The sequence below is a fragment of the Sus scrofa genome, chromosome 11 (assembly GCF_000003025.6).
Source record: "Sus scrofa isolate TJ Tabasco breed Duroc chromosome 11, Sscrofa11.1, whole genome shotgun sequence".
Lineage (NCBI taxonomy): Eukaryota > Metazoa > Chordata > Mammalia > Artiodactyla > Suidae > Sus > Sus scrofa.
Genome location: NC_010453.5, coordinates 4,853,156 through 4,880,235, shown reverse-complemented (window position 1 = coordinate 4,880,235; position 27,080 = coordinate 4,853,156). Strand labels below are relative to the sequence as shown.

The following is a 27,080-nucleotide window of genomic DNA, read 5'->3' as shown; positions in this document are numbered from 1 at the left end:
TACTATGTTATTTAAGAAAAAAAGACGTGCACAAAAACTAAGCCCTAATGTGAACACAGCCACAGCAAGGTTGGAGCCGACTTAATGGAACGTGGGGAAGGGATGCTCTGGTCTCCGCTCAACCTGCAGCAGCCGGCCAGGCCGGCACCAACTTCACGAAGGGAACTCCCCTCGGCAGCGACATTTTCCGTCGGCGGACGTTGAGTCGCCGACCGGAAGCACCCCGCCTCACGTCACCTTTCCTTTAAAGACGCAGGCCGAAGCCCCGCCTACTACGGAAGGCGAAAGGGAGCCCCGTTTGCGCGCTCCTTCGGCCAAACCTTACCAATCGGCGGCCCGGTACAGGTAAAGCTAAAGGCGAAGGGCACTGCGCGAGTCAGGGGACCTGCGGCGGGAGGAAGGGATCGTGCGGCTGTGCCCGCGGAGGACGCGGCCTTGCGCTCAGCCATGTCCCCTGTCCCTATCCATGGAAGGTCAGTGCCGCCCACCCGCCAACGGAGAGGCCCCGTAGACCCTGCCGCGCGGTCGGAGGTCGGGCAGGGATGTAAAGCCGTCTTCGAGCCCAAGCTGCCGACCGCCCAGCCGGGAGCCGCAAGACCTACATGCGCCGCCAACCCTGCCGTCCCCCGCACCTAAGGCCCGGCTATCCGGACGCAGCACGTTTGCTCGCGCACGCACGCCGAGCGTCGCTACGACCCTCCGCCCCAGGCGCGGTGCCGGGACCGAGCCTGGGATGGGCGTGGCCGTCGCGGGTGCACGTGACCCGTCTGGCTGGCGCGGAAGGCCCCGCCCGACAGTACCTGGCCTGCGCGGTGGAGGGAGATGGGGCAGACCGCTCGCCCTGCAGCCCAGGGAGGTCGTAGTGGGGTTTTCGAGGTTGCTCAGTGATCATGGGATTCCCCCACCCCATTTATCATTTACCAGGCTCCAAAACTTAATACTCTTGAAAGAAGTCAATAAATTCTCTCACTAAACAGCTGCAGTTCCAGGAGTTCCCGTCCTGGTTCAGTGGTTAAGGAACCCCACTAGCACCCGTGAGGACGCCGGTTCAATCCCTGGCCTTGCTCAGTGGGTTAAGGATCTGGTGTTGTTGTGAGCTGCGGTCTAGGTCGCAGACGCGGCTCCGATCCAGTGTTGCTGTGGTTGTGGCGTAGGCTGGCGCCTACAGCTCCGATTAGACGCCCTAGCCTGGGAACCTCCTAAAAGACAAAAAGGCAAAAAAGAGCTGCAACTCCAAGTGCATGCTATGAGAGGCTTCAATGTAAGAAAGTACGGGGCGGGGGGCGGTTCCTGGAAAACCGACTACTGGTTACTGTGCCTGTGCCAGGCATGATTCAGGAAAAGAATAAACGAGATTAGTTCCCTGCTTCAAAGAACTTACTGTCTAGTAAAGGAGAAACAGTAATAAGCGTTTGAGGATGAAGTGTACCAGTGTCTGCTCCTTACTTTGAAATGTATCAAAAGGTACGTAAAATGAATGGAAAGAGGGGTAGGTAGATGGAGTCTAGGAGGATAGGTATGGGCGTGTTCACTGTACGGTCTTCCAACTTTTTAATACAAGTTGGGCCAAGAAGTCCTATAATAAGGAAGAGTCTGTATTGTATCACAAGTTAATCACTAAAGCAATGTTGCCTGTAAGCTTAAATTACACTTAATGGCCCATCTCTGGGAACCTTGCCTCCCAGGTAATAAGAATTAAGGTAAAACATCTTCCTTTAGGAGTTCCCATTGTGGCACAGGTTAAGAACCCAATATAGTGTCTGTGATGATTTGGGTTCAGTCCCCGGCCTCGGTTAGTGGGTTAAGGATCTGGCGGGGCTGTGGCTGTGGTGTAGGTCAGCAGCTGTATCTCCAATTCGACCCCTAGATGGGGAACTTCCATATGCCCAGGTGTGGCTGTAAAAATAAACAAAACACCTTCCTTTAGCTCATAGGAAGCATCCTGACCAGGCCCGCCTGTCAATGGCTGCAGGAAGGAAGAAATTAACATCTCCTCTGAAGTCTGGCTGGAACCAGGACTGGCTCACCTTCCCTTTTAGTATAAAAAAAGCCTGAATTCTAATTGGGGGAGATAGGTCTTTGGGACACTAGTCCACCACCTTCTCATTCTGCTGGTTTTCTGAATAAACTATTTCTTGGCCTGTGTGGCGAGCAGCAGGAGCTGGATTTTCACAAGACTAATGTGACAATGGACAGTACCTGGCCCTCGGCTCGCCTGAGACGCAAAGCATGGGAGGTACCGCATGTTTATTTAGAACTGCCCACTCGGTGCCCAATGTTTAAATTATTTCCAGTTCTCATCGACTGGGTGGATCAAACACTAAAATTACCCTGTGTTGCGTGCATTTGAATAAGGTAATCGACACTGCTTCTGACGTGGTCCTAGGACGAGGGTGGGGTTAGGAAGAGGCCCAAGAAGAGTGGTGAGGACTGGAAGTAGCAGGAGTTGCAGGAGAAGAGCCGAAGCCAGAGGAGAGAGGGGCTCTGGGGCTGAGGCCAGTCTGTCCTCCAGTGCTTGAAGGATGTGGAGTCTCTCAGTGACCCAGTCTCAAGTAAGGAGCAACAAAAAGTGAAATTCTGTGTTTCCTTCTAGAACATGGAGTTAGCCCCCGAATTTAAAACTACCGATCGATGGGGCTCCTGTATCATGCAGGATTTCAGTAAGGTCTGAGCGAAATCATAAATGCGCATCTCATACTATTAAACTGTACATTTTCAGTAACTGGCTTTTGAAATATTTTTGGATTCTCAGAAACACTAGTTGTAGGAGTGACTAAGTATATCAGTATTGTCATAAGGACATAAAAGCATTTTTTAAAAAAATGTTTTGGCTGCCACAAAGCCTATGGAGTTCCCGGGTCAGGGTCAGATCTGAGCCACAGTTGTGACCTTCGCCACAGGTGCGGAAATGCAGGAACCTTTAACCCACTGTGGCCGCCTGGGGATCGAACCTGCATCCTGGCGCTACAGACACGCTGTTGATCCTGTTGCTCCCCAGCGGGAACTCCTATAAGCATTTTTATTTTGATTTAGATTTGGGTTTGGTTCATTCGGTCTGTTAAATATCTGACAGGGGTATCAAAGACATCTCATTGGAGAAAGTGGCTTCCTATTTTGCATCAGCCTCGAAAGGTTAAGGGTAATCCCGGACACCCTAGCTTAAAGCTTCAACTACTTACCCAATGACGTTATGTTGTTTTATTGCTCATTTTCTTACATCTTCTTAACAGGGGCAGGGAGTGGGGGTGAGGAAACAAACATCTTGCAGCTTTTTGTCTTTTTTGTTTCTAGGGCCACACCCACAGCATATAGAGGTTCCCAGGCTAGGGGTCTAATCGGAGCTACAGCTGCCAGCCTACACCACAGCCAGAGCCACTCGGGACCCAAGGTGCATCTTCCACCTACACCACAGCTCACGGCAACGTCAGATCGTTAACCCACTGAGCAAGGCGAGGAATCGAACCTTCGTCCTCACGGATACTAGTCAGATTCATTTCCAGGGAGCCACGACGGGAACTCCAAACATCTTGCGTTTTGAGAAACCATCCCCAGGTGATGAGGGTGGGCTTGCGGTTTCTGAGAACCACTTCTCCAAAGCAGACGTGTTAACTTTTGGCAACACATCCTCCCTCAAACTGAAACCACCGCCACTTAAGGCGAGACACCTTCCGGCTTGATTCGATGAAAACCAGCTGGAAAAGTAAAGGTGATGTGCCTCAGTAAAACACGCAGGCTGTTACGCGGGCCAGGTGCCTTAGCCACGGGCTTCCCTTAGACATGCACTTAGAACTAATGAGGGGACTCTCTTCTTTCGAGAGAAAACCAGAGTGCCAGTTGATTGAATGACGGTAAACACACAGCTTCTGCAGGCTGGAACAGTCACAGTGGTACGACTAGTGAACTGTTTCCTCTCTGTAGGCTGTTGATTCTTTTCCAAAAACTTTTTAATTAGGAAAAAAATTTAAACATACTGAAAAGTTGAAAGATTAATAACACTCCTATAACCATAACCTAGATTCGGCGCATGTTGCCCAAATTACATCTATATTTTCTGCCAAACCATTTTATTTATTTATTTATTTTCGTCTTTTTGCCTTTTCTTGGGCCGCTCCCGTGGCATATGGAGGTTCCCAGGCTAGGGGTCTAATCAGAGCTATAGCCACCAGCCTACGCCAGAGCCACAGCCACGCCAGAGCCGAGCCACGTCTGCGACCTACCCCACAGCTCACAGCAACGCCGGATGCTTAACCCACTGAGCAAGGCCAGGGACAGAACTGGAGTCCTCGTGGATGCTAGTCAGGCTTGTTAACTGCTGAGCCACGAAGGGAACTCCTAGGATTTATGCCTCCTTAGTCTTTTCATTCAGGTTCCCAGTGACACTTTTTTTTTAAGACTCAAAGACAAGTGTTGTGCCCCACGGTGGATTTGTCAGATCGTTGCCTCGTAGTGTCATCAAATTTGTTCCTGAGTCTGGCCCTTGTATTGCTTGGAAACTCGAAGCTACGTCTAGAGGCTTGACCAGGTTCAGGCTACACCTTGTCAGGACTGCTTCCCAGAAGGACCATGTGTGACATGCAGAGGCGGATGCTGGGTGTCAGGACGCCCAGCCCCACCTCTGCCCCCAGGGCGACGGCAGAGTGTGTCTCCCGTTACAACTTGGAAGTGCTCTTTGGGTCACCCTTGGCGACCGTATGAATACCTTCCTTTCTCACCAGCTTTGACCTCGTGACCTCTGCATCCGTGGTTTGATGGGAGGTGGCAAAATGGTTTTAAAGTTACTTTTACTTTTCTTTTCCATGTATTAGCCGGCATTCTCCTCTAAAGAACGCTTTTCTTCATCAACTGGGGATGATTAAAATTCTTCCTCACCAGGTAGGATAAATGCTTAGTTCTTTTTCTCTAACCACTTTCCAAAGTAAGAGTCGCATGGTTATGGCCAGTTTCCTTTCTTGCTTTTAGATTCTTGTATACTCAGTGTGTAGAAACGAACTTCAGTCACTCATGTTTAAATTATCAGACATTTGGCCGGTGGGAGTCTCTTCATGACACCAAGTGGAATAAAAACAAAGTGATCATACTCTTAGGGAAATCTGAAGACTGGCTATTGGATAATGTAAAGGAATGCTTATTCGTTGGGATTCGTTATTATTAAAAAGCTAAGAGTCTTCACTTCTTAGAAGTGACGGGCTGAAACGTTGCTGATGAGACGGGATTTGCTCTGAGATGGTTTGTGGATGTCAGGGCGGGGGGAGCTGCTGGTGGAGAGGAGACACGGGCCAGTGCTGTGAGTTAGGGAGAGGGGTGCTGGGGGCTTAGGGCTTTATTACACTTTTTCTGTACACGTTTGAGAATTTCCCTAATTAAACGCTTTCACTTTATATTGCTATTTGCAATGCGAATGTAATATAGGGCTTTTTTTAACCCTGTATTTTTATTTCTACTATGAAAAGCTTATTTTGAAGAAACAAGTATATTTTCAATTTTGCTGATACAAGGCCAAAATTTAGGTAGTACTGAAGTTTAACTGCTGTGTAAGTCAAGAAAATTTAAAGCCTTTTAAAATTTGAATGGTAAAGAACTTTACAAAAAACACTATTTTTCTACTTTCTGCCTTTTTCTCTTCTTGGAAAGTGTTTTTAAAACTTAAAAAAAATTCTACAGTTTTTCTTTGAAATTTTGAAATTTTTTATTTTGTAAATATATGTAATTTATTTTAGTATTAAATTACTCCTTTAAGAAAATTTGAGAAATAATGATAATTAGGAAGAATGGGGGATGTGTGTGAAATTACTGTGTCTTCAACCTTAGGAGGACCTCAGCATTTTTCTTATTTCTTTCCACTTGTTCCTATGCTGTTTGTTTGGAAAAATCCTACATTTTGAGATACTACCTTTTACTGAACGTGTTGATCCTTCATCACAGAGGACACACTGGCTCTCCTCCGTGACTGCTAGTTTCCTCCTGACTCAGTGAGGGCTGGGACTTGATGCTGCAGCTCTTCTTTGATGATAAGTGGTCTCTTTTCTGGTCTCTTCAGACTTCCCTGCTTTTTTGTGGTTTGGAGGCTTCCTCCACCAACAAGTATCTGACTGTTACTGGACAGTAAGGGTCTCAGCCTTTTAGAACCCAGTTCCGTCCCACTCTAGAGCCTCTACGGCATCTGCAGCTGGAGGCCTGCAGTTAATGACCGACAGTCAATCATTCTCTGTGGACGAAACATCTGGCACAAACCTCACTGAGGTCAGTGAACATGTGAAGTGTCAGCTGAGAGTTCTGTCGTTGTTGTTTTTCTGGTAAAGCCTCATTTTATTCACGGTTTATTCAATACTATAGAAAATCAACAGAAGAAAACTGAAAATTGCAGCATGACTGAATACTCCTGAAAAAAGGCCCTAACCCTTGAATAAAGGATGAAAACATAAGGAGAAAAGTTCACTATCTTTAGAACGGAAAGAGCGCACTTACCAGCATCTGGGTGGTGGGTGGAGACGGAGACTCCAAAGACCCGGGCGCTCAGTGCCGGCAGACGCCGCCTCCCTTCCGGCTGCTTCCTTTGGTACACACGTTCACTCAGCACCTACAGTCGGCCCTCCACTTCCACAGGTTCTGCATCCTTGGGTGCGGCCAACTGTGGCTGACCACACGCAGGGAAAAAAATCCAGGAAGTCGTGAAAAGCCGCGTTGAATGTGCTGTGCCAGGCAGCGACCTTCATGGCATTTCCCTTGTGCTACGTAACCTGGAGGTGACTCTCAGGGTCCGGGGGGCGGGCGAGGTCATCCGCAAACCCCGACCCTTTCCCACGGGAGGGACGCGGGCACCTGCGGCCTTTGGCATCCGTGCGGGGACTCGTGGCGATTCCCCGTGGGTCCCGAGGCCGGCTGCACGGACTGAGACAGGCTCTGGGCGCCAGAGTTAGGAGGGAGCAGGGACAAGCCACGTCTTCTCACGAAGCTCCCGTCCTGGGAGGAAGGAGCATGAGAGCCCCGTGCAGATACGTGTAGGTCAGCAGGGACTCCTTGTTAAAGGCCAGGTCGCCGGCCTTTTACAGAGCGGACGGGAGGCCTCGCTGAGAAGGAAGTGAACCTGCCTCCGAGGGAAAGGCTCACAGCCTGAGCGGCGCGCTCAGCGTCTACGGGGACAGCAGGCGGCCTTTGAGGCTGGAACAGAGGGGCGGCTCGGCCCTGAGATGGGAGCACGGAGGGCTGTGATCTGGCGCCTGTGTTGTAAAGGATCACTCTGTGCTGGCGCTCACACTGGGGCCCAGCGGTGACTCACCAACTAGTGTCCACGAGGACGTGGGTTCCATCCCTGGCCTCATTCAGTGGGCTAAGGATCCTGTGTGGCTGTGGCTGTGGCGTAGGCCGGCAGCTGCAGCTCCGATTTGACCCGTGGAGCCTGGGAAGTTCCAGATGCTGAGGGTGTGGCCCTAAAAAGACCAAAAAAAAGATAGTGAAAGAAAGGAGCAGTCTGTGCCAAGTGGACGGCGAGTCACAAGGAGCAAGGGCAGCGCTGGGGAGGACAGTGGACGGTCGGGAGGCTCTGACCTGATCTGGGTGAGGGACGATGGCATTTTTGGAGCACGGCCATAGCGAAGGAGGTGAGAGGCAGTTGGATCCTGGTTATTTTAAGAAGCTGAACATTAGGTTCTGCTGATGCATCAGTAAGAGAAAAGAGGGTCAAGGATCACTTTGCTAGTTTGGTCTGAGCAGGGGAATGCGTGTGATCGCAGAAGCCGGGAAGACTGAGCCGGGGCAGGTGGAAGAGTGGAATTCAGTTCAGCACAGGCTGACGTGGGTGACTGCTGGATACCTAAGTGGGGGGGGGGGTGGCAGTTAACCCTAAAGTGCGGCTTTCGGGGGAGGCTGGAGCCGGGCAGTGGATCTGGGTGTTATCTAACTTTCTGTTCACCCCCCACCACATCACTGGTCGATACCGGGTGAGGGCGGTGGTGCCGGGTGGGAGGAGTGGCGTCATGCCACCCCATGGGGTCACAGCTGGACCAGAGGGGGTTCCCAGCTTAACGCCCCAGGCGATGCTCGAGCAGGCGCCCCAGGGAGCACTCTCTAGGAAGCACTGCTAAGGCACCCCTTGCTCGTCTCTGATGGGCGCTTAAGACACCTCTGAGGTCTGCCTGGGCACAGATGGAAGGACAAGCACGGTAAGGTAGACAAGCAACTAAAAAGTCAAAATGCCAGAGTTCCCGTCGTGGCGCAGTGGTTAACGAATCCGACTAGGAACCATGAGGTTGTGGGTTCGGTCCCTGCCCTTGCTCAGTGGGTTAACGATCCGGCGTTGCCGTGAGCTGTGGTGTAGGTTGCAGACACGGCTTGGATCCTGCTTTGCTGTGGCTCTGGCGTAGGCCGGTGGCTATAGCTCCGATTAGACCCCTAGCCTGGGAACCTCCATATGTCGCGGGAGCGGCCCAAAGAAATAGCAAAAAGACAAAAAAATAAAATAAAAAGTCAAAATGCCACTTAGCACTGCAGCACTTGTAGGCCTGAAGTCCAACCAGTGTCACCACGGGTGCCTAACGCTTAACTTTGGTAGCAGTGCCACAGCGGTCCTGCGAGAGGTCAGCGTCGTTTATGAGGCCAGCCCTTTAACGTCAGGGTGCTGCCTTTGTGAGAGTCCCGGTTAAGCCCTCCAGCGGATCAGCTCCCTTCACGGCGGGTCCCCTTTCCCGTAACCGTGTTCTCTTCTATAGACCAGCAGATGTACTGATAGAGGGTTCCCGGGGTTTCTGTACCGCACTGTCCTAAACACACCCTGGGGTAATACTCACTCGTGGAGTTGGCCCTGTGAGATCCAGGAGAAATGCAGTCAAATGCGGTAACGTTTTAACTTCCTGTGCGCGGATCTGTCACACAACAGATGACAGAGCTCCCCCAGGCTCCCACACGCCCTCCGTCCACAGCCTCACATCTCGGGAACGAACGAGTGAATTTTCACGAACTTCTCTCCCTGCTTTTTAGGATGGCTGCTCTTTTTCTAAAGAGGTTAACATTTCAAACCATAAGGACTGAAACTAGCTGCACTGCAAGATGTCTGGGTGAACGCGTGGGACAAAAGACGTCGCCAGCCCCGCCGCACCCTGTCGCTTCTGCCCCCAGACCGTCCTGCCTCATTCACGCAAAAGCTTTTAGTACTGAAGACACCCAGGAGGAAAGAAAAAAGAAAAAAAAGGATGAGACGGCTTTTAGTAACATCGGGAGAAAGATCCACGAGCGCATCATCCATGTGCTGGACGAACAGGGCAACGACCTGGGCCACATGCACCGCGCCAACGTCATCAGGCTCATGGCCGAGCGGGACCTGCGGCTGGTGAGGCGGGACCCGGGCGCTGAGCCCCCACAGTACCAGCTCCTGACGGGCGCGCAGATCCACCAGGAGCGGCTGCGCCTCCGAGAGGCCGGGCGGGCCGAGCCTAAGCCAGGTAGGTGCCCTGCTGTCTGCCCGCGAGCACCTCAGGGCCGCGTGCCCACAGCTTATCTGGCGTTTGCTGAGGCACCTTGTGACAACGGAGCAGTGGAAAACTGGGGAGGGCGAAGTGTCACCCTGGTTCCAGTGTCTTTTTTTTTTTTTTTTGGTCTTTTTGCCTCTTCTAGGGACACTCCCGCGGCATGTGGAGGTTCCCAGGCTAGGGATCTAATCAGAGCCACAGCCACCGGCCTACACCACAGTCACAGCAACTCGGGATCCGAGCTGCATCTGCGACCTACACCACAGCTTCTGACAACACCGGATCCTTAACCCACTGAGTGAGGCCAGGGATCGAACCCGCAACCTCATGGTTCCTAGTCACATTCGTTAACCACTGCGCCATGATGGGAACTCCTCCAGTGTCTTTTTTTTAATCCCTCGCTTCTTTCTATGCCTCTTTTCTTTATTTTTTGTTATTGTTTCCAGTATCTCTTCCTTTACGCCTGTGTGAAATGAGGGAAAACGAGGTAAATGCCCCACAATGACAGGAACGCCTTCCCCTGTGACCTCAGCTGGGCCTCACGGTAACTGACAGTGTGATGACGTGGGCCGCTCCCCTGTCCTGGGTGCCCGCCTGCCCTCATCGCTAAGGTGCAGGGTTGGGTTAATCACACAGGAGCACTTCCTAAACTCTGAAGTGTGCCCCGTACCCACGTCGTTACAGCCACAGCGCCCTCACCCACGTGGTTCACCAGCGCACATGGCATCTGAGCCTTAGAGAAGCTGTGAGCAGGCTTCTGAGTAGAGAGGTTTGTCTCAGGATTCCTAGTAAGTGCGGGTCATCCCACAAGGCTGTGTACAGCAGAGGGGTCAGAAGGTGGCCCCAGGCTGCCACAGTGAGGCTGGGTGTCAATTCTGGGGCCCCACACTGAACAGCAGGGACACTGACTAGGAAACAGAAAATATCCAGAAGAGGCCAACTAGGGTGGTAAGGACATCAAACGGTGTCACATTAAAAAGAGGGTGACCAGCCCAAGAAGCCTGGCTCAGGGCTGACGCGCTGATGGGAAACCTGGACCAGCCGGCCAGGGCCGTTAAGGAAGCAAGGCGGGGGTGAATACAAGCACTCCTTTTTAGAAAATTCCTTTGAACCACTTACTTTAAGTTAAAAAGCATCAAGGAAAATGTAGCAAACACCTTTGACCCACCATCCAGAGTAAGAGATACAGGCAGTCACTGGGTCCTTCGAAAGTCGGCCCCTGTGTGCTTTCCTCAAACAAAGGTAACCTCGAATGCAGGCGCTGCATGTCACTCTTACGTGGCAGGGAAGACGCTGGTGTTTGACTTTGTGTGTGTCTCTGACGTGAGTCAGACGGGGGCACGAGGCTGTAGGACACGCGTGTGATAAAGCCCTCACACGGACTAGCACCAAGTCTCTCTTTCAAACCAGGACCCACCCTGACAAAGGAACTGACTTTTTCTTCAAACATTGGACAGCATGATTTGGACACCAAGAGTAAACAGATTCAGCAATGGATTGAGAAAAAATACAAAGTTCAAATTACAATAAAGAAAGGGAGGAATGCAGAGGAGCCAGAAAACAAAATGGTAAGTAAAAGCAGGCACGAGTCACTGCCTGTTTTGTTTTCTGATCTTGAAAAATAACGACTGTAGAAAATCTGGGAAATGTAAAGGCAAAGAAAAATAACCACTAATTCTGCCCAGTGATGGTAGTAGCTTTGCAATTTGTTTGTCGTTTTTTTTTTTTTTTTCTTTTTCTTTTTAGGGCTGCATCTGCGGCCTATGGATAGTCCCAGCCTAGGGGTCTAACTGGAGCTATAGCTGCCACCCTACACTACAGCAACTCAGGATCTGAGCCGGGTCTGTGACCTACACCACAGCTCACGGCAACGTCGGATCCTTAACCCACTGAGCAAGGCCAGGGATCGAACCTGCAACCTCATGCTTCCTAGTCAGATTCGATTCCCTGTGCCACGAGAGGAACTCCCAATTTGTTTCTCAAAATGCACGCATACTGTGCATACATTACTTTTTCCTTGTGGCATAAATACTTTGCCACGTAAAACCGTCTACTTCATAACTAAAGGGCTGCATGCTGTTCTATTTTACAAATTGTTGAGTATCTAACATTTAAATAGGAAAACTAAAAACTACTTGGGTTCATCTTCTGCAGTTTGTTCTTTATAAAGGCCTATGAGAAGCACTGCCTCTCAAGTGCAATCGTCTGCTAGGAAGCGTACAGCAGTCTGCAGCCCCAGGATGAGGCTGGAGGGCGTGGTCGTGCTTCTGGAGTTGGATTATCCAACAGCAGCTCACAGGCAGGGTCTTCAGCCCCAGTTCCACGTTAGAATCACTGAGGCCGAGGGCCCAGCCCAGCTGATCCAGAATCTCTAGAACTGCACGTCTGTTTCTTCCTAATCCCCTATACGTCTGTGTGTCCAGTGTTGGGAACAGCACTGGGCTAACAGCTTGGGGATAAGCAGCCCAAACCCGCTGCTTTGTACTTTCTGCGAGAGGGTAGCCTGGGCCAAACACACCCCTAGGTGCCACGACGGGGGATTTAGAACTATCCAGCCCGAGTGCATTAGCCCAGTGACATGGAGGCTGTATAACCGCCTGGTTACGGTACAGGTTGCAATCAGCTTAACCAGGTACGTGCGGTTTGATTTGGCAAGTCCCTGAAATAGCAGGAGTTCAAAAATGCTGGGTTTTACGGGTATGAAAATCAGCATTCTTACACTGGAAAGAATCACAAGTGTTTGGCTGTTTTCCTTTTCTAGGAGGAGCTATGCAACCAAATCCTCCAGACTATGCCTGGAATAGCTACCTTCTCTTCCAGGCCACAGCTCATCAGAGGGGGAAAGGCAATGATGTGTGTTCTTCGCCCCTTGAGCAGAAAGGAGGAAGCGAACAGAGCGGCACAGGGGCCCCCGAGAGGAGACCCGCTGAGCAGAGAAGACGGGAACCATGGGGCCTCCGACGTGCTGCACCAGTGATTTTAATAAAAGCGTGCTTCTGAGGGGACCTAACTGAGCTGGCTGGTCTGTGGTCCTCCAAGCAGGGCAGTCCCGTGTTCAGCTGGGCTCAGCATCCTGACGGCGGAGGGCCCGTGGCACTCGGGGCCGTCCAGCGACGCCTTGCTTCTAGGCAAAGACACGCCCTGGTCCTGTTTCCTCTTCGGAGGGATATACCCGCTGAGTCGAGAGGCCAGACTCCGTTTTTCTCGAGATGGCTTCACCTTTGGGGATAAGGAAGACATAGTTGGCCCTCCGCATCTGCAGGTTCAACCAACAGCTCATCAAAAATATTTAAAAAAAAAAGGGAGTCCCCATTGTGGCTCAGCAGGTTAAGGACCCAACCTAGTCTTCGTGACGATGCGTGTTTGATCCCAGGCCTTGCTTAGTGGGTTAAGGGTCCCAATTGCCACAAGCTGCAATGTAGGTGACAGCTGCAGCTCCAATTCGACGCCTGGCCCAGGAACTTCTCTATGTCACAGGGGCGGCCGCAAAAAGAAAAAAATTCAGAAAGTTTCAAAAAGCAGTTTGAAGTTGCCATGTGCCAACAATACTTCCACTGTATTGGGTATTGTAAGTAATGCAGAGATGGTATAAGGTGTCCGGGAGGACATGGGTAGGTTATATGCACAGAAAGCTGCCATATGAACAACTGGGGTTAGCACGTGACATCTGCACAGTCAAAAATTCTCATGTAACTATCTGAGCACCTGTGGGTTTTGCTATCCTGGAGGATCCTAGAAACAGTTCCCCACGGATACCAAGGGATGGTGGTAATTTGAATTCAAAATTAAAACTGTCAGGAGATCCCGTCGTGGCGCAGTGGTTAACGAATCCGACTAGGAACCATGAGGTTGTGGGTTCGGTCCCTGCCCTTGCTCAGTGGGTTAACGATCCGGCGTTGCCGTGAGCTGTAGCTGTAGTAGGTGTAGGTTGCAGACGCGGCTCGGATCCCGCGTTGCTGTGGCTCTGGCATAGGCCGGTGGCTACAGCTCCAATTGGACCCCTAGCCTGGGAACCTCCATATGCCGCGGGAGCGGCCCAAGAAATAGCAACAACAACAACAACAAAAGACAAAAAGACAAAAGACAAAAAAAAAAAAATTAAAACTGTCAGACTTGGGTACCTATCAGGTACATAACTACCATAGTATATACAACAATACAGCTACTGCCATGAAATGGAATGTGAAGTCCCGCAGTTCCTGGTGTGGCTCAGTGGGTTACAAACCTGAATAGTTTCCATGAGGATGCAGGTTCGATCCCTGGCCTTGCTCAGTGGGTTAAGGACGGGCATTGCCGTGATCTGTGGTGTAGGGTGCTGATGTGGCTTGGATTGGGCATTGCTGTGGCTGTGGGGAGGCCAGCACCTGCACCTGCGATTTGACCCCTAGCCTGGGAACTTCCATATGTCACATGAGCAACCCTAAAAAGACAGAAAAGAAAAAGAAAAAAAAAAAGAAAACTTGAGGTCCACACAACTGCCTTCCATAGTACAGAATCACACAGTAATTAGCAGCTGGAAATAGGCTAAAAAGACTGCATCTGGTTTAAGCCATTTATGTTTGAAGATTAACTGCTTGCTAAGTGGTCTCAACGTACCTTGAGCTTCATCTTCTTCTTGTCGGGGTCGTGCACGACGGCGTGCCTGCTGAGACTCTGCTGCAGGGAGGGAGAAACAGCCGTGTGTGTGAACACTGCCGTCTGGTGTCCGTTACTGTGAAAACCCCCCGAGTTACTTGAATAAACTGTCGGCCTTCTTTCTGTTCTGGTCTGTTCTGTTCAGGGATCTGACCTCTACCACTGGAGCAGAACTGTTCCCTAAGTCACCGCCCTCTCCCAGGACCCAGGCTAGGCATTGATAACATTCTCACCATCAGTGGCTTCCTGGTTCTTTCATGGGGTAGGGCGGTTGCGCAGTTGGGGGCAGTTCTGAACTCCTCCCGGTGGAAGGAGTCTCTTTTGACTGTGTCAGCAGCACTCCCAACACTAGTGGACAGTCTGACCCAAGTCTTGCTGTCCTCAACCAACTGCTGGCAGTTCTGGTGGCTTTCTCAAGGTCGGAGCTGTGCCAAGCCAGCCCCTGCCCCTTCAGTCTCTGCAGGATTAGCAGTGAGCGCCAACCAGGCGGAGTCTGCTGCATAGGCCCCTCACCTGGACTCCTTCTCACCCACTGGAGTCACACCAAAACCCAGACAAGGGTCCCCGCTTCCCTTCTCAATTCCTAGACGACGGCAGTATCAGCGTGCTCTCGTAAATAGGAAGCACATGGAGCCACACAGGAGCTCAAATTCAGTCATGCACCAATCACCCGGAAGGAGTGCCCGGCGTGGCTCAGCGGTATCGAACCTGACTAGTATTTGTGAGCACATGGGTTCCATCCCTGGCCCGGCTCAGTGGGTTAAGGATCCGGCACTGCAGTGAGCCGTGGTGTAGGTTGCAGACGCGGCCCGGATCCGGCGTTGCTGTGGTTGTGGCATAAGCCAGCAGCTACGACTCCGAGTAGACCCCTAGCCTGGGAACCTCCATATGCCACAGGTGCGGCCCTAAAAAGATTAAAAAATAAATACACAATCACCTGGAACGTTTGTTTAAACACCAATTCCCAGGCCCACCCCCAGAGCTGCGGGCCGGGTGAGCCTGGGGTGGGGCCTGTGGATGTGCCTTTCCAGCAAGTTCCCCAGCGATGCTGCGAGCCGCACGTTGAAAACCAGGGCAAAGCCAAGTCTGGCGGTTTGCAGACTTGCAGTAAGAATCACTCCCGATGCAGCAAGAGCGACGGCCCTGGCCCTCCCCGCCCCCCCCCCCAGGGCGAGGGCGGGAGGGAGGGCTGCCGGCGGGGTGGGGATGGGGGGACGGGGAGGATGGGGGGGCCCGGACCTTCATGGCGAAGGCTCTGCCGCAGCCGGCCTGCGGGCACACGAACGGGCGCTGCTCCTCGTGGAACGAGAGAATGTGGCTCTGGAGGTTGAACACGGTGGTGTAGGTCCGGCCGCAGCCCTCCCGGGGACAGCGGCACACGTCCCGCTCGGGGGCGTGCGTCTTCGCGTGCTGCCGCAGGTGATCCTTGCGTTTAAATGTTCTCCCGCAGACGCCGCACGGGAGCGCCTCTGGGGGAGCAGAGGCCAGGTCAGCCCGTCTCGCAGGTGCACCCGCGAGGAACAACGACCCCAGATACACCGAGTCGTGCATGCGATGCCCAAAACCGTACGATGACACGGAGAGCGGTCATGTCGGAGGACAGGGACCTCGTTTTCATGGCTCGACGCTTTGTCTCCACCCCCCCGTTCTCGGATAAAGTCAGCCCGCCTGCCTGCCGAGGAGCAGGGCTTCTGTGCGTGGGGCTGGGGGGTGGAGCCGGGTCCTTCCCTGTCCTCCAGCACAGGGGGCACTGCTTCCAAACCGTCCCGCACACCGCCAGCCCCCCACCCCCACCCCCACCCCCGGCGCCCTCCACCTGCCTCTAAAAGGCCAGGTGTGCGCAGGCCTCTGAGACCTGGGGCCACGGGTCCCGGCTCCTGCGGCGGCAGCTGAGGAACCCGCACGCAACGCAGCTATCGCAGAAACTGCGTCTAGCGTTTCACCCTTTAAATGCACTCGGTCGGTCCCACAGGGCCGAGTTTCTAGCAGGCCACTCACACCTGTCTTACCTTTATGAGTTTCTCTCACGTGTTTCAGAAGCTCTGTCCATGTTTTTGCCACAAAAGAACATTCTTTTTGACAAATATAGCCTATTGCCAAAAAAAAAAAAAGAGAGAGAGACCAGTGGATGGCCTTTTGTGAATATTCAGTACAAAAATCAATCACAATTAGATGGTAAGGAAAATAATTATCACAAAAAACCCAACAAAATTACCCAAAAAACCCTAAATTGTAGGGAAACTTAGGTACCTATATAATTTTTCTCCTACCTCCCAAAAGTATTCTATCCTGTCAGTCTCAAAGGTAGTTATAAAAACCCAGAAAACTTTATTTTCCAGGAAAACCAAACAACTGCCCAGCAAGGTCCCTGACAGAGGCTCTCCCTCCAGCGGACTCGGGGGCTGGGGGCACTGCATGCAGACTCCCAGATGCTCTGATTGCCCCCACACACCTTCCCCGGCTCTGTGCGGCCCCCCCGCCCCATGTCTGCCTCTGTTTTTCACTCAGAAGAGCCAAGGAGTCCTGTGCCCTTGGTGAACCACCAAAGACAACTGGGCTCCCCCCCAGCTTCCGCTACTGTCAGTACCGCATATGTTTCATGCTGCAAATAAGTAGGAAGAAGCAACGGAAGGGAGAAAAGAAAACAGAAGACCCCAGGAAAAAACTCTGGGAACAAAAATGGATATTGTGCAAAGCACCAGAACTAGATTAATCAGGGTAACAGCCAGCCAGAGTTTTGTCCGACTAAATATCAGACAGAAGTTAAAAGAATCAGGCTTCCTCTCAGCCTCAGCTACTCTTTTGCCTTTAAGAAAAAAAAAAAAAAAAAGTCCAGGGCAGGTATCAAAAATCCCTCATGCGTGGAGAACAGACCTGTGGTTGCCGAGGGGGGGGGGGAAACTGGGAATTGGGGGTTAATAGATGCAAACGACTGCCTTTGGGGTGGATGAGCAAGGGGGTCCTGTGTATAGCACTGGGAACTACGTCTGGTCACTTGTGATGGAGCAGGATGATGTGAGAAAAAAGAACGTGTACATGTATGTGCGACCAGGTCACCTTGCTGGGCAGCAGAAAACTGACAGAACACTGTAAACCAGCTATAATGGAAAAAATAAAAATCATTATTAAAAAAATCCCTCACAGAGGAGCTCCCTGATGGCACAGCAGGTTAAGGAACTGGTGTCACTGCTATGGCCCGGGTCCAATCCCAGGCCCAGTAACTTCCACATGCCATGGGCACAGTCACAAAAAAAAAAAAAAAAAAATCCCTTATGGAAACAGATAATAGTCAAGCAGCCGGCTCTCATCAATTCTTCTAGAACAAAGTTACAATCCCATTAGTCTGAAAACCTCAAACTGCAGTCCAAGCCCTCTGCATGCCAACAGGGAGAAGAATGGCACAGGCAGGCAAGAGAAGGACAGATAGCAACACTCAGTGCCTCTTTGGCCAAGAGCGAAACCAGCAGCATGGTGCTGCTGCCTACAGAGCTTCAGCTTCTCAGGACGAGCCTGGACTCGAGTAGAGGACTGAACAAACACCTGCACCGCCGCTGTCGGTCGGCGTGAGCACCGAGGCCACCGTACGCACCTTCGTGGACCTTCCCGTGCCGCTTCAGGCTGCTGGGGGAAGCGAAGTGTTTCCCGCATCCGTCGTGGGCACACCTGGGTTAACACCGGGGTATCAGCTGACCCATGTTCAGAGAGAGCTGCACTTACGGGTACCGCCTTGTCCTCATCCTGCCAAACCTCCCCTTCCCACAACCAAACCAGTCATGAAAATGGGATTCGTGGAGTTCCCGTTGTGGCTCAGTGGTAACAAACCCAACTAGTAACCATAAGGTTGTGGGTTTGATGCCTGGCCCTGCTCGGTGGGTTAAGGATCCCGCATTGCCATGAGCTGTGGTGCAGGTTGCAGGTGTGGATCAGTCTGGCGTGGCTGTGGCTGTGGGGCAGGCTGGCAGCTGCAGCTTTGATTAAAGCCCTGTGCTGGGAACCTCCATATGCCTTGGGTGCAGCCCTAAAAAAGACCAAAAAATAAATAAATAAAAAGAGAGAGAAATAAAATGCGATTTTCCTTTCTAAGGAAACGCAAACTTAAAATGCCCCAATATATAAATGGGCATACACTGTTTAGGTTAACAGGAAAATGTTAAGAAATTGTTTCTGACCAATAAAGATCCACTGTATAGTTCAGGGAACTCTATACTCAATATTTTGCAACAACACATATGGAAAGAGATTCTGAAAAAGAATCTGTGTGCATAAGTGTAACTGAATTGCTGTGCTGTACTCCTGAAACTAGCATGATATTGGAAATCCACTACACTTTAATTAAAATTTTAATCTTAAAAAGTAAAAAAAAAAGAAACTGTTTCGAAACATTTGTACCCAACCTTTGCATTTAATCTTATTCCCTCCTGAGAATTAAGAGATCTCACTCTGTAAAGCACCTACTTGAACAACGGTTCGTTGGTGTGCTGGCACTGGTGGGTTTTCAGCTGCTGGTGTTTCTTAAAGGTCTTCTTACAACCTTCAAAGCTGCACTGTTTAGTAAAGGTTTGTTAGTCTTGAAAAAAATCAAAGAGCAGTTCATAACGAAATTCTCTCAAAGAAAACAGCGCAGAGACTACATACTTGCTACTTTCATCCATGCAGTCACTGAAGAATTATGCGTCACATTTGTTTTTGGTTTTTGTTCATTTGTTTTTTTTTCTTTTTAGGGTCGAATCTACAGCATATAGAAATTCCTGGGCTGCGGGGCTGAATCTGAGCTGCAGCCACAGGCCCCCACCACAGCCACAGCAATGCGGGATCCGAGCTGCGTCTGCGACCTATGCTGTACCTTGCGGCAAAGCTGGATCCTTAACCCACTGAGGGAGGCCAGGGATCGAACCTGCATCCTCATGGGTATTAGTCAGGCTCTTAACCTACTGAGCTACAGCAAGAACTCTGCAGTGACACATTTGAAAGAGCAAACATGTTTCATGTGGGGGAGTCTACCAATAACATACTTTAACTAGCAAAAAACACTTCCTTTCAAAAAAACCATTATTATGATAGCAAGTTTTGGACTAAATTCAGATATATGATGCATAAAGTTGGGTGCTGAAAATTTTACAAACACAGGCAGGAAGCATAAAAATATTCAGAGAAGTTAGGCATAGAAAATCATTCATACTTACTACATACTGTTTTTGCTGGTTTTCATGTTTCCGTTCAAAATGCTTCTTCAAGTTTGATTTTGTGTTGAATTTTTGATCACAGCCGCTAGCTGCACAGCTTTTAGGAAATTGTATAAAGCAAAATATCCACACAGCAAGGGGAGGGAAATTTTAAGTTGTGCATATCCTCCAATTTTATAAAAGCCTAAAATTCCCAAGTAGAGTATACAATCGCCTTGAGCCAATTACTAAGTGTTAAGCCCACCATGTGGGCCTCTCAGTGAGATGTGATTATCATACAATGAGATGCACTTTTTTAGGCTTCTGAAATTTAGCATCCACATCTCCTGGGAACTTGCTAGAAATGCAAATTCTCAGGCCCAATGAATCAGGAAGGAGATGGGGGCAGCCAGCCCTCTGGGCTTCAACGAGCCCTCCGGGTGATTCCGACACACCCCAAATCTGAGCTCCACTGCTTTAAAGTAGCCAATTTAAAAGACAAGCAATATATCCACCCTTTCAGAGATAATGAGCAACCCTGAGAAGAATCAAATGAACCCTGGCACCGTGGAGGAGCAGGTGCTTGAAGGAAAGAAATGTCAGGTGTGGCTGTGGCTGTGGTGTAGACCGGCAGCTGCAGCTCAGATCCTACCCCCAGCCCGGGAACTTCCATGTGCCATAAAAAAAAGAGAAAGAAATGTAAGATAAACTCTTAAAGCTCCACCTTCTCATGCGCATGGGAGCTCGCTCAATCATGAAGACCCTGACTGCACAGAGCCCAGAAGCTGCCAGGGGACCACTTGCCACCTGGTCTGAGCTGTGCACTTTCCGAGGCTGATTCCCCATGTGGTACAGACCTCAGAGGGAGACGAGAGGATGCAGACTCAGGATCAACGCATCCCGGAAGTCATGCCCAAGGACCCCCCCAAGCCCGACTCTTCCACACATTCCAAACCTAGTCCCTCTTGGTCAGCAGATGCGGGTGAAAAGCAGCTCCACATTCTTGAGCTCCTGAGTCATCACCCAACTTTCTCACTAAGTCTCTGTGCCAAACACTTCAAAGGCCTCACGTGGGCTCTTTACTTACACGAAGGGCTTCTCCCCGGTGTGGGTCAGGGCGTGGCGGCTCAGGTGGTAGTCCCGGACAAAGGCTTTGCCGCAGCCTTCATGGTCGCAAACGAACGGTCTCTGCAGGGAAGGAAGAAGCCTGTCCATCCTGCCCACGTCAGTAACTCTGGGGTTATTTAAAGCAATAAACTGATGGGCAAAGCCATGGGCTCTGTCTACAGGGGTGGTTTCCACTCAGCAAGAGCTGCGCGCCTGCTACACGAGGCCCACGGTGCTCCCACCTGGGACTACACAACAACAAAGATGCTGCAACTTGTCATGAGTTGCTGTAGCAGCTTCTGCTCTAGGGACAGCATGTGAAACAAGCAGGCAGCGTTTGCAGCCACACAAGAGCATTGTGGACCCGCCCCTAACCTGACACCAGGCCTCAGCAGTGACCCCCAAAGAGACTTCCTGCCTGCCACTGGCACGGCCTGTGCACACAGATCCATCCCTCAGAGCATCATCTCACCCACCCAGAGCCTGGGGCAGGCTCTGACTCACCCCGGACAAGCCCCATCTGCTCAGAGAATGCCCCACACACCTACAGAAGAGTGGGTCACTCCCGGGAAAGTCCACAGGCGCCAGGGCACACACACAGCTCACGGCCCGAAGGGCAACCACCACTTGGGACCCAGGAGCTGGGAGGAAGGGCCTCCACTCCGAATCCATAGGGAAAGCAAAAACCCACCCTCCCATGCAGCCAGTCCAGTGTATTCAACTATGGAAAACAAGCCCCCCGACAGTCCAAGGAGGAGGTACCAAGGCCTCCTATGACAGTAACGGCAGCAAAGTACAGGGACAGGAAGACTGGGCAGATTACTGGGGCGGATTCACAGAACTCTGCACAACCTGTCTCGGAGCAGGATCGAAAAATATTTGTCATGTTACTGTGTGAGATTTGAGATGAGAGGACTCCAAGTTTTCTAGCCTGTAAGAAAGAAGCTGGCAGTGTCAGTATCCCAAAGACAGCTCATGAGTTTAACTTGGATATCCTGGTGATAAGAGCCCAGAGAGTGGGCAGAATGGGTGAGAGGAAGGACAGGGAGGCAGAGCACAAAGGATGTCAGGAGTGAAGCCTGTCACAGGGTCAGAAGCCAAGAGAGAGCTGGGCGGGAGAGGAGCCAGGGATAAGGTCAGTGAGGTGGAGAAGGTCCTGGGAGGAAGCGGTCAGTCCTCAAATGCTGCAGAGGGTGAGGAAGACGGGGAGCCTAAGGCCAAGTGGAGCAGTGGCCTCTAAGTTAGGAAGATGCTTGAGGCAAAGGCAGGAGCTGCAACCCTGGTTAAGCGCCTTCGGCTGAGGCCACATGAGAAGCAAAGGCCAGGAAACCGGGTTGACTCCTAGGCCTCCACGAGCCCCCCTTTCCTCACCTGTCACCTCCCAAAGGCTTCCTGCTACCCTCAAAATGAAATCCAAGCTCTAAACCCATTTGTACCCCGGCCTACAACGAAGGCCTGCTGTTCAGGCCGCCCCACCCAATCCCACTGGACCCGCCCACTCCCCCGGAGCACAGGCTCCTTTGGCAGCTCTCTTTCCCCTCAAGTATCTGCCTGGCTGGCACCTGTCCTTCTCATTCAGGCCAAGAGGGAGACCTTTCCTGACCACCCTCTAGCAGACCTCTTCACTGTCTTAGTTCCTACTTCTCCCGCTTAAAGCACAAGTACGTGACAGCAGAAGCTGTGCCTGTCCTGTTTGCTGCTCTCCAGGCTAGTCTGAATCACCAAAGAATGAACACATGCTGCTTGAAAACCTCAGTGATCAGAAGTTATCCTCCACTCTGGTCCCAGGAGGCGGGGCCTTTAAGGGCAGGGGAGCGGGGTACTCCAGCTACGCACATATTAACATGTTACGGGATGGTGACTGGCCACCACTCAAGAGCAAAGAAGGGGAAAGGAAGAAATAGCAACAACAACAATAAAAGACAAAAGACAAAAAAAAAAAAAAAGGTGAAAAAAAAAAAGGAGTTCCCGTCGTGGCGCAGTGGTTAACGAATCCGACTAGGAACCATGACGTTGCGGGTTCGATCCCTGCCCTTGCTCAGTGGGTTAGCGATCGGCGTTGCCGTGAGCTGTGGTGTAGGTTGCAGACGCGGCTCGGATCCCGCGTTGCTGTGTCTCTGGCGTAGGCCGGTGGCTACAGCTCCGATTAGACCCCTAGCCTGGGAACCTCCATATGCCGCGGGAGCGGCCCAAGAAATAGCAACAACAACAATAAAAGACAAAAGACAAAAAAAAAAAAAAGGTGAAGAAGGGGAAAGGGTTGCTTGTTGAGCCCTGGTCCCATGGCGAGGACACCTCGGTCCTAGAACTTCCTGTCTACCTCCTCGGTCCTTCCCTGATCTAAGGCATAGTTGGTTGGCTTCTGAGGTGAAGCCCAAGTTGTACTCGCCCTGCAACCCCAGGAGCTGCTGCCCTGCGGATCAACGCGCGGGACCGTCGGGCAGAGCCCACCTGGCGCGCGTCGCATCACTGGTCCCCGGTCTGGATGCCACGCCCTCCCGGGCCACGCCTGCCGCTTCTTTACCTCCCCCGTGTGCTTGCACAGGTGCGCGTCTAGTTTCCACGCCTTGTTGTAATTGGCACTGCAGTCGGGGAAGGAGCAGATGAACCTCCGAGGGAGAGCGGCAGGCGGCGGGGTGGGGCTCTCGCCGGCCGCGATAAACGCGTCGGCGATGGTCAAGGACGACACCGCCTCGGCGACGGAAGCCGGCGGCTCCAGGGCGCCCGGAGCCAGGAACCCAGCCACGTGCTGAGCCACGTGCCGCGAACCGGTGTCGACAACTCCCCGGGAACGCTGCGCGCGCTAACCCCCTGCACTTCCGTGAGCGCGGCCCGGGCGGGGCGGGGCTGGAGCGCCGGCGCCGCGTCTGCGCATGCTCCGGGAAGCCCCTCCCTGGCCCAAGTTCGCGCATGCTCCGGGAAAGCCCCTCGCCGGCTCAGGCCCCGCCCGCCCTGGGGGAGGAGCGGACGCAAGGAAGGAGGGGCCAAGGACCTCCTCCTCCCCCAGCAGAAGGCGCCCACGCCCCGCTGGGACCAGAGATCCCAAGGCAGTGCTTAGATGGGCTCCCAGCTTCCACTCGTTTCTTCTGCCTTCGAACTTCCGCAGCCCTTCCTTTCTGCAGCACTGAGTAGCCAGCCCTCCAAAGTGCTGGGTTATTTTTATTCAGGCTTGTAATTTCCTCCTTCTCCAATCTTGATTTAATCTCCCTAAAGGCAAAGACTGGATCACATTCTCTTTTTTTTTTTTTTTCCTTTTCTAGGGCTGCACCCGCGGCATATGGAGATTCCCAGGCTAGGGGTCTAATCGGACCTGTAGCTACCGGCCTACGCCAGAGCCACAGCAACATCTACACCACAGCTCTCGGCAAAGCCAGGTCCTTAACCCACTGAGCAAGGCCAGGGATCAAACCCGCAACCTCATGGTTCCTGTCGGATTCGTTAACCACTGAGCCACGACAGGAACTCCTTTCTTTTCTTTTCTTTTCTTTTTTTTAAACCCATCCAAGGATCTTATTCTTCTTGAACTCTCAGTAGCAAGCTGACTTGTACCCACTAAGGCCTAATCATTATTGCTCAGTGAAATGAAAGTAACCATGAAACCATCATGTGAACTCTCAGAGGTTTTACAGGAATATCCTCATCGAGGAATCTTTGGTGTGCAAAGAACATAATCCCACGCAAACTATTCCACGTGAAAGGGGATTTCGTGTAAAGATTCACAGAGCTCTCACCACACTCATCACAAAAGGCCCCACGGATCAAGCTGTTTGCAGTCCGTGTCTGTCTGGGTGGCCTCTGCTCCCCAGCCTGACTCCTTTGTTTGCTCTCCAGACATCTCCCGACCACTCCCATCCATCTCCTGTGTGCACAGGTGTGCATACGTGTGTACATGCCTGTGTGTGCCTGCAAGGGCGTGTGCGTGTGTCTTGCCGGCTCGCTCACTCACATGCCTGCAGGAGTTCACCGCATCGTCTCACTTTGCTGCATCCTCTCGTTCTGACAATTCGCTCTAACATGTATCTACACATACACATATACATAAAATATTCTCTTCAATTCTTTTTTGCTTTTTAGGGCCGAACCCATGGCATATGGAGGCTAGGCTGCCGGCCTACGCCACAGCCACAGCAACGCAGGATCTGAGCCGTGTCTGCGACCCACACCAGCGGGTCACGGAAACGCTGGATTCTTAACCCACCAAGTGAGGCCAGGGATGGAACCTGTGTCCTCATGGATGCTAGTCACAATTCATAAACCGCTGAGCCACGACGGGAACTCCATCTTCAGTTCTATTTTTATCCCCAGCAAAATGAACAGTAGTTCTTTGAAATCATCTAAAACCCACAGACCCTCAAACTCAGCATATTCGAAACTGCTCTCTGCCCCGCCCCCCCCAAGTATCTTCCCGTCCCAGTGAGGGGCCACCATCCCCCTCGGCTTCTCCCCTCTCTCACCATCTGCATTTGTTAAAGGACCCGTCATGGTTGGTTGGTTTTTACTTCACTCTCTTCAGTTACACCCGAGGAAGGCCCTGCCTGGTCCTCCTGGTTCCCACAGTCGGCTGTGACCCATCAAAACAGGTGTCCAGGGATCAAATCAGTCGACTCCCCAACCACATGGATGGAATCCAGCCTGGGGGTCATCCTCCCCCAAACTGCTCCAGGCCTCAGTTGCCCCCACAGTTGTCAGGCAAGTCTTATACCTTCTAAGGCTAACAACTATGGCACTGAAGAGTGCCTATGGTAGGTTAGAAGGGGACTCCTGGAGTCAGGAAGACCCGCTCAGAGGCCGTCCCTGTTGGCGGGACTGAGGCCCAGGCTCGAGGGGGTGACCGTGGGCCCAGAAAGGAGGCAGGTAGGAGTTCACAGGTAAAAAGGCCCCTCAGAGGTGGCAGTGGTCAAACGGATGGCCTTGGGGGTCTGGCACCCTAACTCGTCCCGGCTCTGCACTTAGTATTGGACCTTGAGATAGTTATTTAGTCCCTCGGAAGTTTTTGTCGTCTGTGCAATGGGGGGTGATGATACCTATGCCACAGGGCTGTGGTGAGAATGACATGAGACAATTATTTCCCGCGTGGTGCTTATCAGCACAGGGCTCAGCATAAGAAGCCATCCAAAACTAGTAGCCTTTCCTTTTTCCCCACGCGCTGCAGACTTTTGCTTCTGTTCCTGCACTTGAGTGGCGGTTGGCCAAGCTGATGACGGCTCCCAGCGATCACCGCCTCCGGACATTCACACCCTTGTGCAGTTACCCGCTCCTGGGGGTGGCCCGGACCGGGAATTACTTCCAACTAACAGAAGAAGCGGGTGATGGAAGGGGCGGAACCACGGGCACTTGCATCTTCCTAACAGAAGTGCATCACCTTCTGGGCTTGTGCACTTCGATGGGGCAGCTACCGTGCTGCAGAAACGCACAAAGGACGGGGGGTGGCCAATAGCCAACAGCCAACTGGGAGCTGAGGCCCTCAGCCCAGCAGCCCTGGCAGGTCACTGAATCCTGCCAATGACCATGGGAGCTGAGGAGCAGATCCTGCCCCCGTCCAACCTTGAAATGAGACCCTAACTCCGCTGACTCCTTCACTGCAGCCTGGCAGAGACCCTGAAGCAGAGAATCTGGTTCAACTACGCCCAGGTTCCTGGCCCACAGAAATTGTGAAATAATAAGTGTTGGTTTACGCCACTAAATTTGGGTTTGTTTTTTTTTTTTTCGTCTTTTTAGGGCTGCATCTGTGGCATAGGGAGGTGCCCAGGCTAGGGGTTGGCTCGGAACTGTAGCCGCTAGCCACAGTCACAGCCACACCAGATATGAGCCGCGTCTGCGGCCTACACCACAGCTCAAAACAACACCAGGTCCTTAACCCGCTGAGCGAGGCCAGGGATCAAACCTGCATCCTGATGGATGCCAGTCATACTCATTTCCGCTGAGCCACGAAGGGAACTCCGTGATTTGTTAGGCAGCATAACTAACACATCGTCTTTCAATACACAGAATAACTCTCGACCAGGCAGTCCTGAACTCAGGGGGTTCTGACAGGAGGGACGCCCCGGCCTCCAGCCATGACACGAGTTCCCTCCCTCCTACCCAAAGATCGGATGCAGCGTGTGACAAGAGTGCATGTGGTTACGGCGATAACTGGACAAAACAGCTCGGGTGCGAACAGCCGTAAAGACCTTCAGTGTACTGTCCCTTTAACACCAGTTTTATTCTTTTCTCCCAATGTTTACTTCTCCTGTTTTGGTCCAGCACAGCCAAGACAGTCAGCTGGGGCCACCGTCCTCAGAGATCAAGCAGGCACCAGGACCTTATCCCATAAACACACCTTTACCTTAAATCCCCGTTCCTTCTCTGATAGGCCTCTAGCAAGACCTTTGGATTCAGCCTCAAGTGCCGCCAACGACCTGAGTATGACTTCGGGCAACTCTTCCCAACCTGCTTTGCCTCGTCTGTGAAACTGAGGAGATGCTGCCCTGCCTTCCTCTCCCAGTTATCACCAGCATCACATGGGAACCCGGCCAGTAACTGACCTCTCTGAACCCCGGCTTCTTCATCAGCCGGGTGAGGACCATGACACCCACCTCACAGAGCGTGAGGACTGTAAGGATTAATAAGAAAATACAGGAGTTCCCGTCGTGGCGCAGTGGTTAACGAATCCAACTAGGAACCATGAGGTTGCAGGTTCGATCCCTGGCCTTGCTCAGTGGGTTAGGGATCCGGC

At 51.9% G+C, this 27,080-nt stretch overlaps 2 protein-coding genes across 8 annotated transcripts; one reads left to right on the top strand and one right to left on the bottom strand.

The window, feature by feature from the left end:
• MTIF3 (mitochondrial translational initiation factor 3) lies at positions 236–14,219 on the top strand. 7 transcript variants are annotated; one of them, XM_005656840.3, is made up of 6 exons: positions 257–345; positions 4,806–4,872; positions 6,038–6,240; positions 8,974–9,434; positions 10,872–11,029; positions 12,223–14,219. In XM_005656840.3, the coding sequence occupies exons 4-6, from the start codon at positions 8,975–8,977 to the stop codon at positions 12,436–12,438; spliced, it is 834 nt and encodes a 277-aa protein (XP_005656897.2). In that variant the 5' UTR covers positions 257–345; positions 4,806–4,872; positions 6,038–6,240; position 8,974; the 3' UTR covers positions 12,439–14,219. The 7 variants fall into 7 exon arrangements, with proteins under 7 accessions (XP_001926512.2, XP_005656897.2, XP_005656898.2 ...); XM_005656841.3 differs by lacking the exon at positions 6,038–6,240 and having other exon boundaries at positions 262–345; XM_021065519.1 differs by lacking the exon at positions 6,038–6,240 and having other exon boundaries at positions 294–473.
• GTF3A (general transcription factor IIIA) lies at positions 10,939–26,931 on the bottom strand. The gene is made up of 10 exons (XM_021066008.1): positions 26,890–26,931; positions 22,890–23,168; positions 20,346–20,446; positions 19,280–19,376; positions 18,552–18,640; positions 17,686–17,759; positions 16,106–16,186; positions 15,336–15,565; positions 14,058–14,117; positions 10,939–12,680 (listed from the first exon to the last, which is right to left on the bottom strand). The coding sequence occupies exons 1-10, from the start codon at positions 26,929–26,931 to the stop codon at positions 12,468–12,470; spliced, it is 1,266 nt and encodes a 421-aa protein (XP_020921667.1). The 3' UTR covers positions 10,939–12,467.

Coding starts and splice junctions, on each gene's coding strand:
- MTIF3 (XM_021065517.1), top strand. CDS start 7,715: ATGCGTGTGATCGCAGAAGCCGGGAAGACTGAGCCGGGGCAGGTGGAA. Junction 9,435..10,871: donor GCGGGCCGAGCCTAAGCCAG/GTAGGTGCCCTG, acceptor CTTTCAAACCAG/GACCCACCCTGACAAAGGAA. Junction 11,030..12,222: donor AGGAGCCAGAAAACAAAATG/GTAAGTAAAAGC, acceptor TTCCTTTTCTAG/GAGGAGCTATGCAACCAAAT.
- GTF3A (XM_021066008.1), bottom strand. CDS start 26,931: ATGGTCCTCACCCGGCTGATGAAGAAGCCGGGGTTCAGAGAG. Junction 19,377..20,345: donor ACCGGGGAGAAGCCCTTCGT/GTAAGTAAAGAG, acceptor ATTTCCTAAAAG/CTGTGCAGCTAGCGGCTGTG. Junction 14,118..15,335: donor GCAGAGCCTTCGCCATGAAG/GTCCGGGCCCCC, acceptor CCCTCCCTGCAG/CAGAGTCTCAGCAGGCACGC.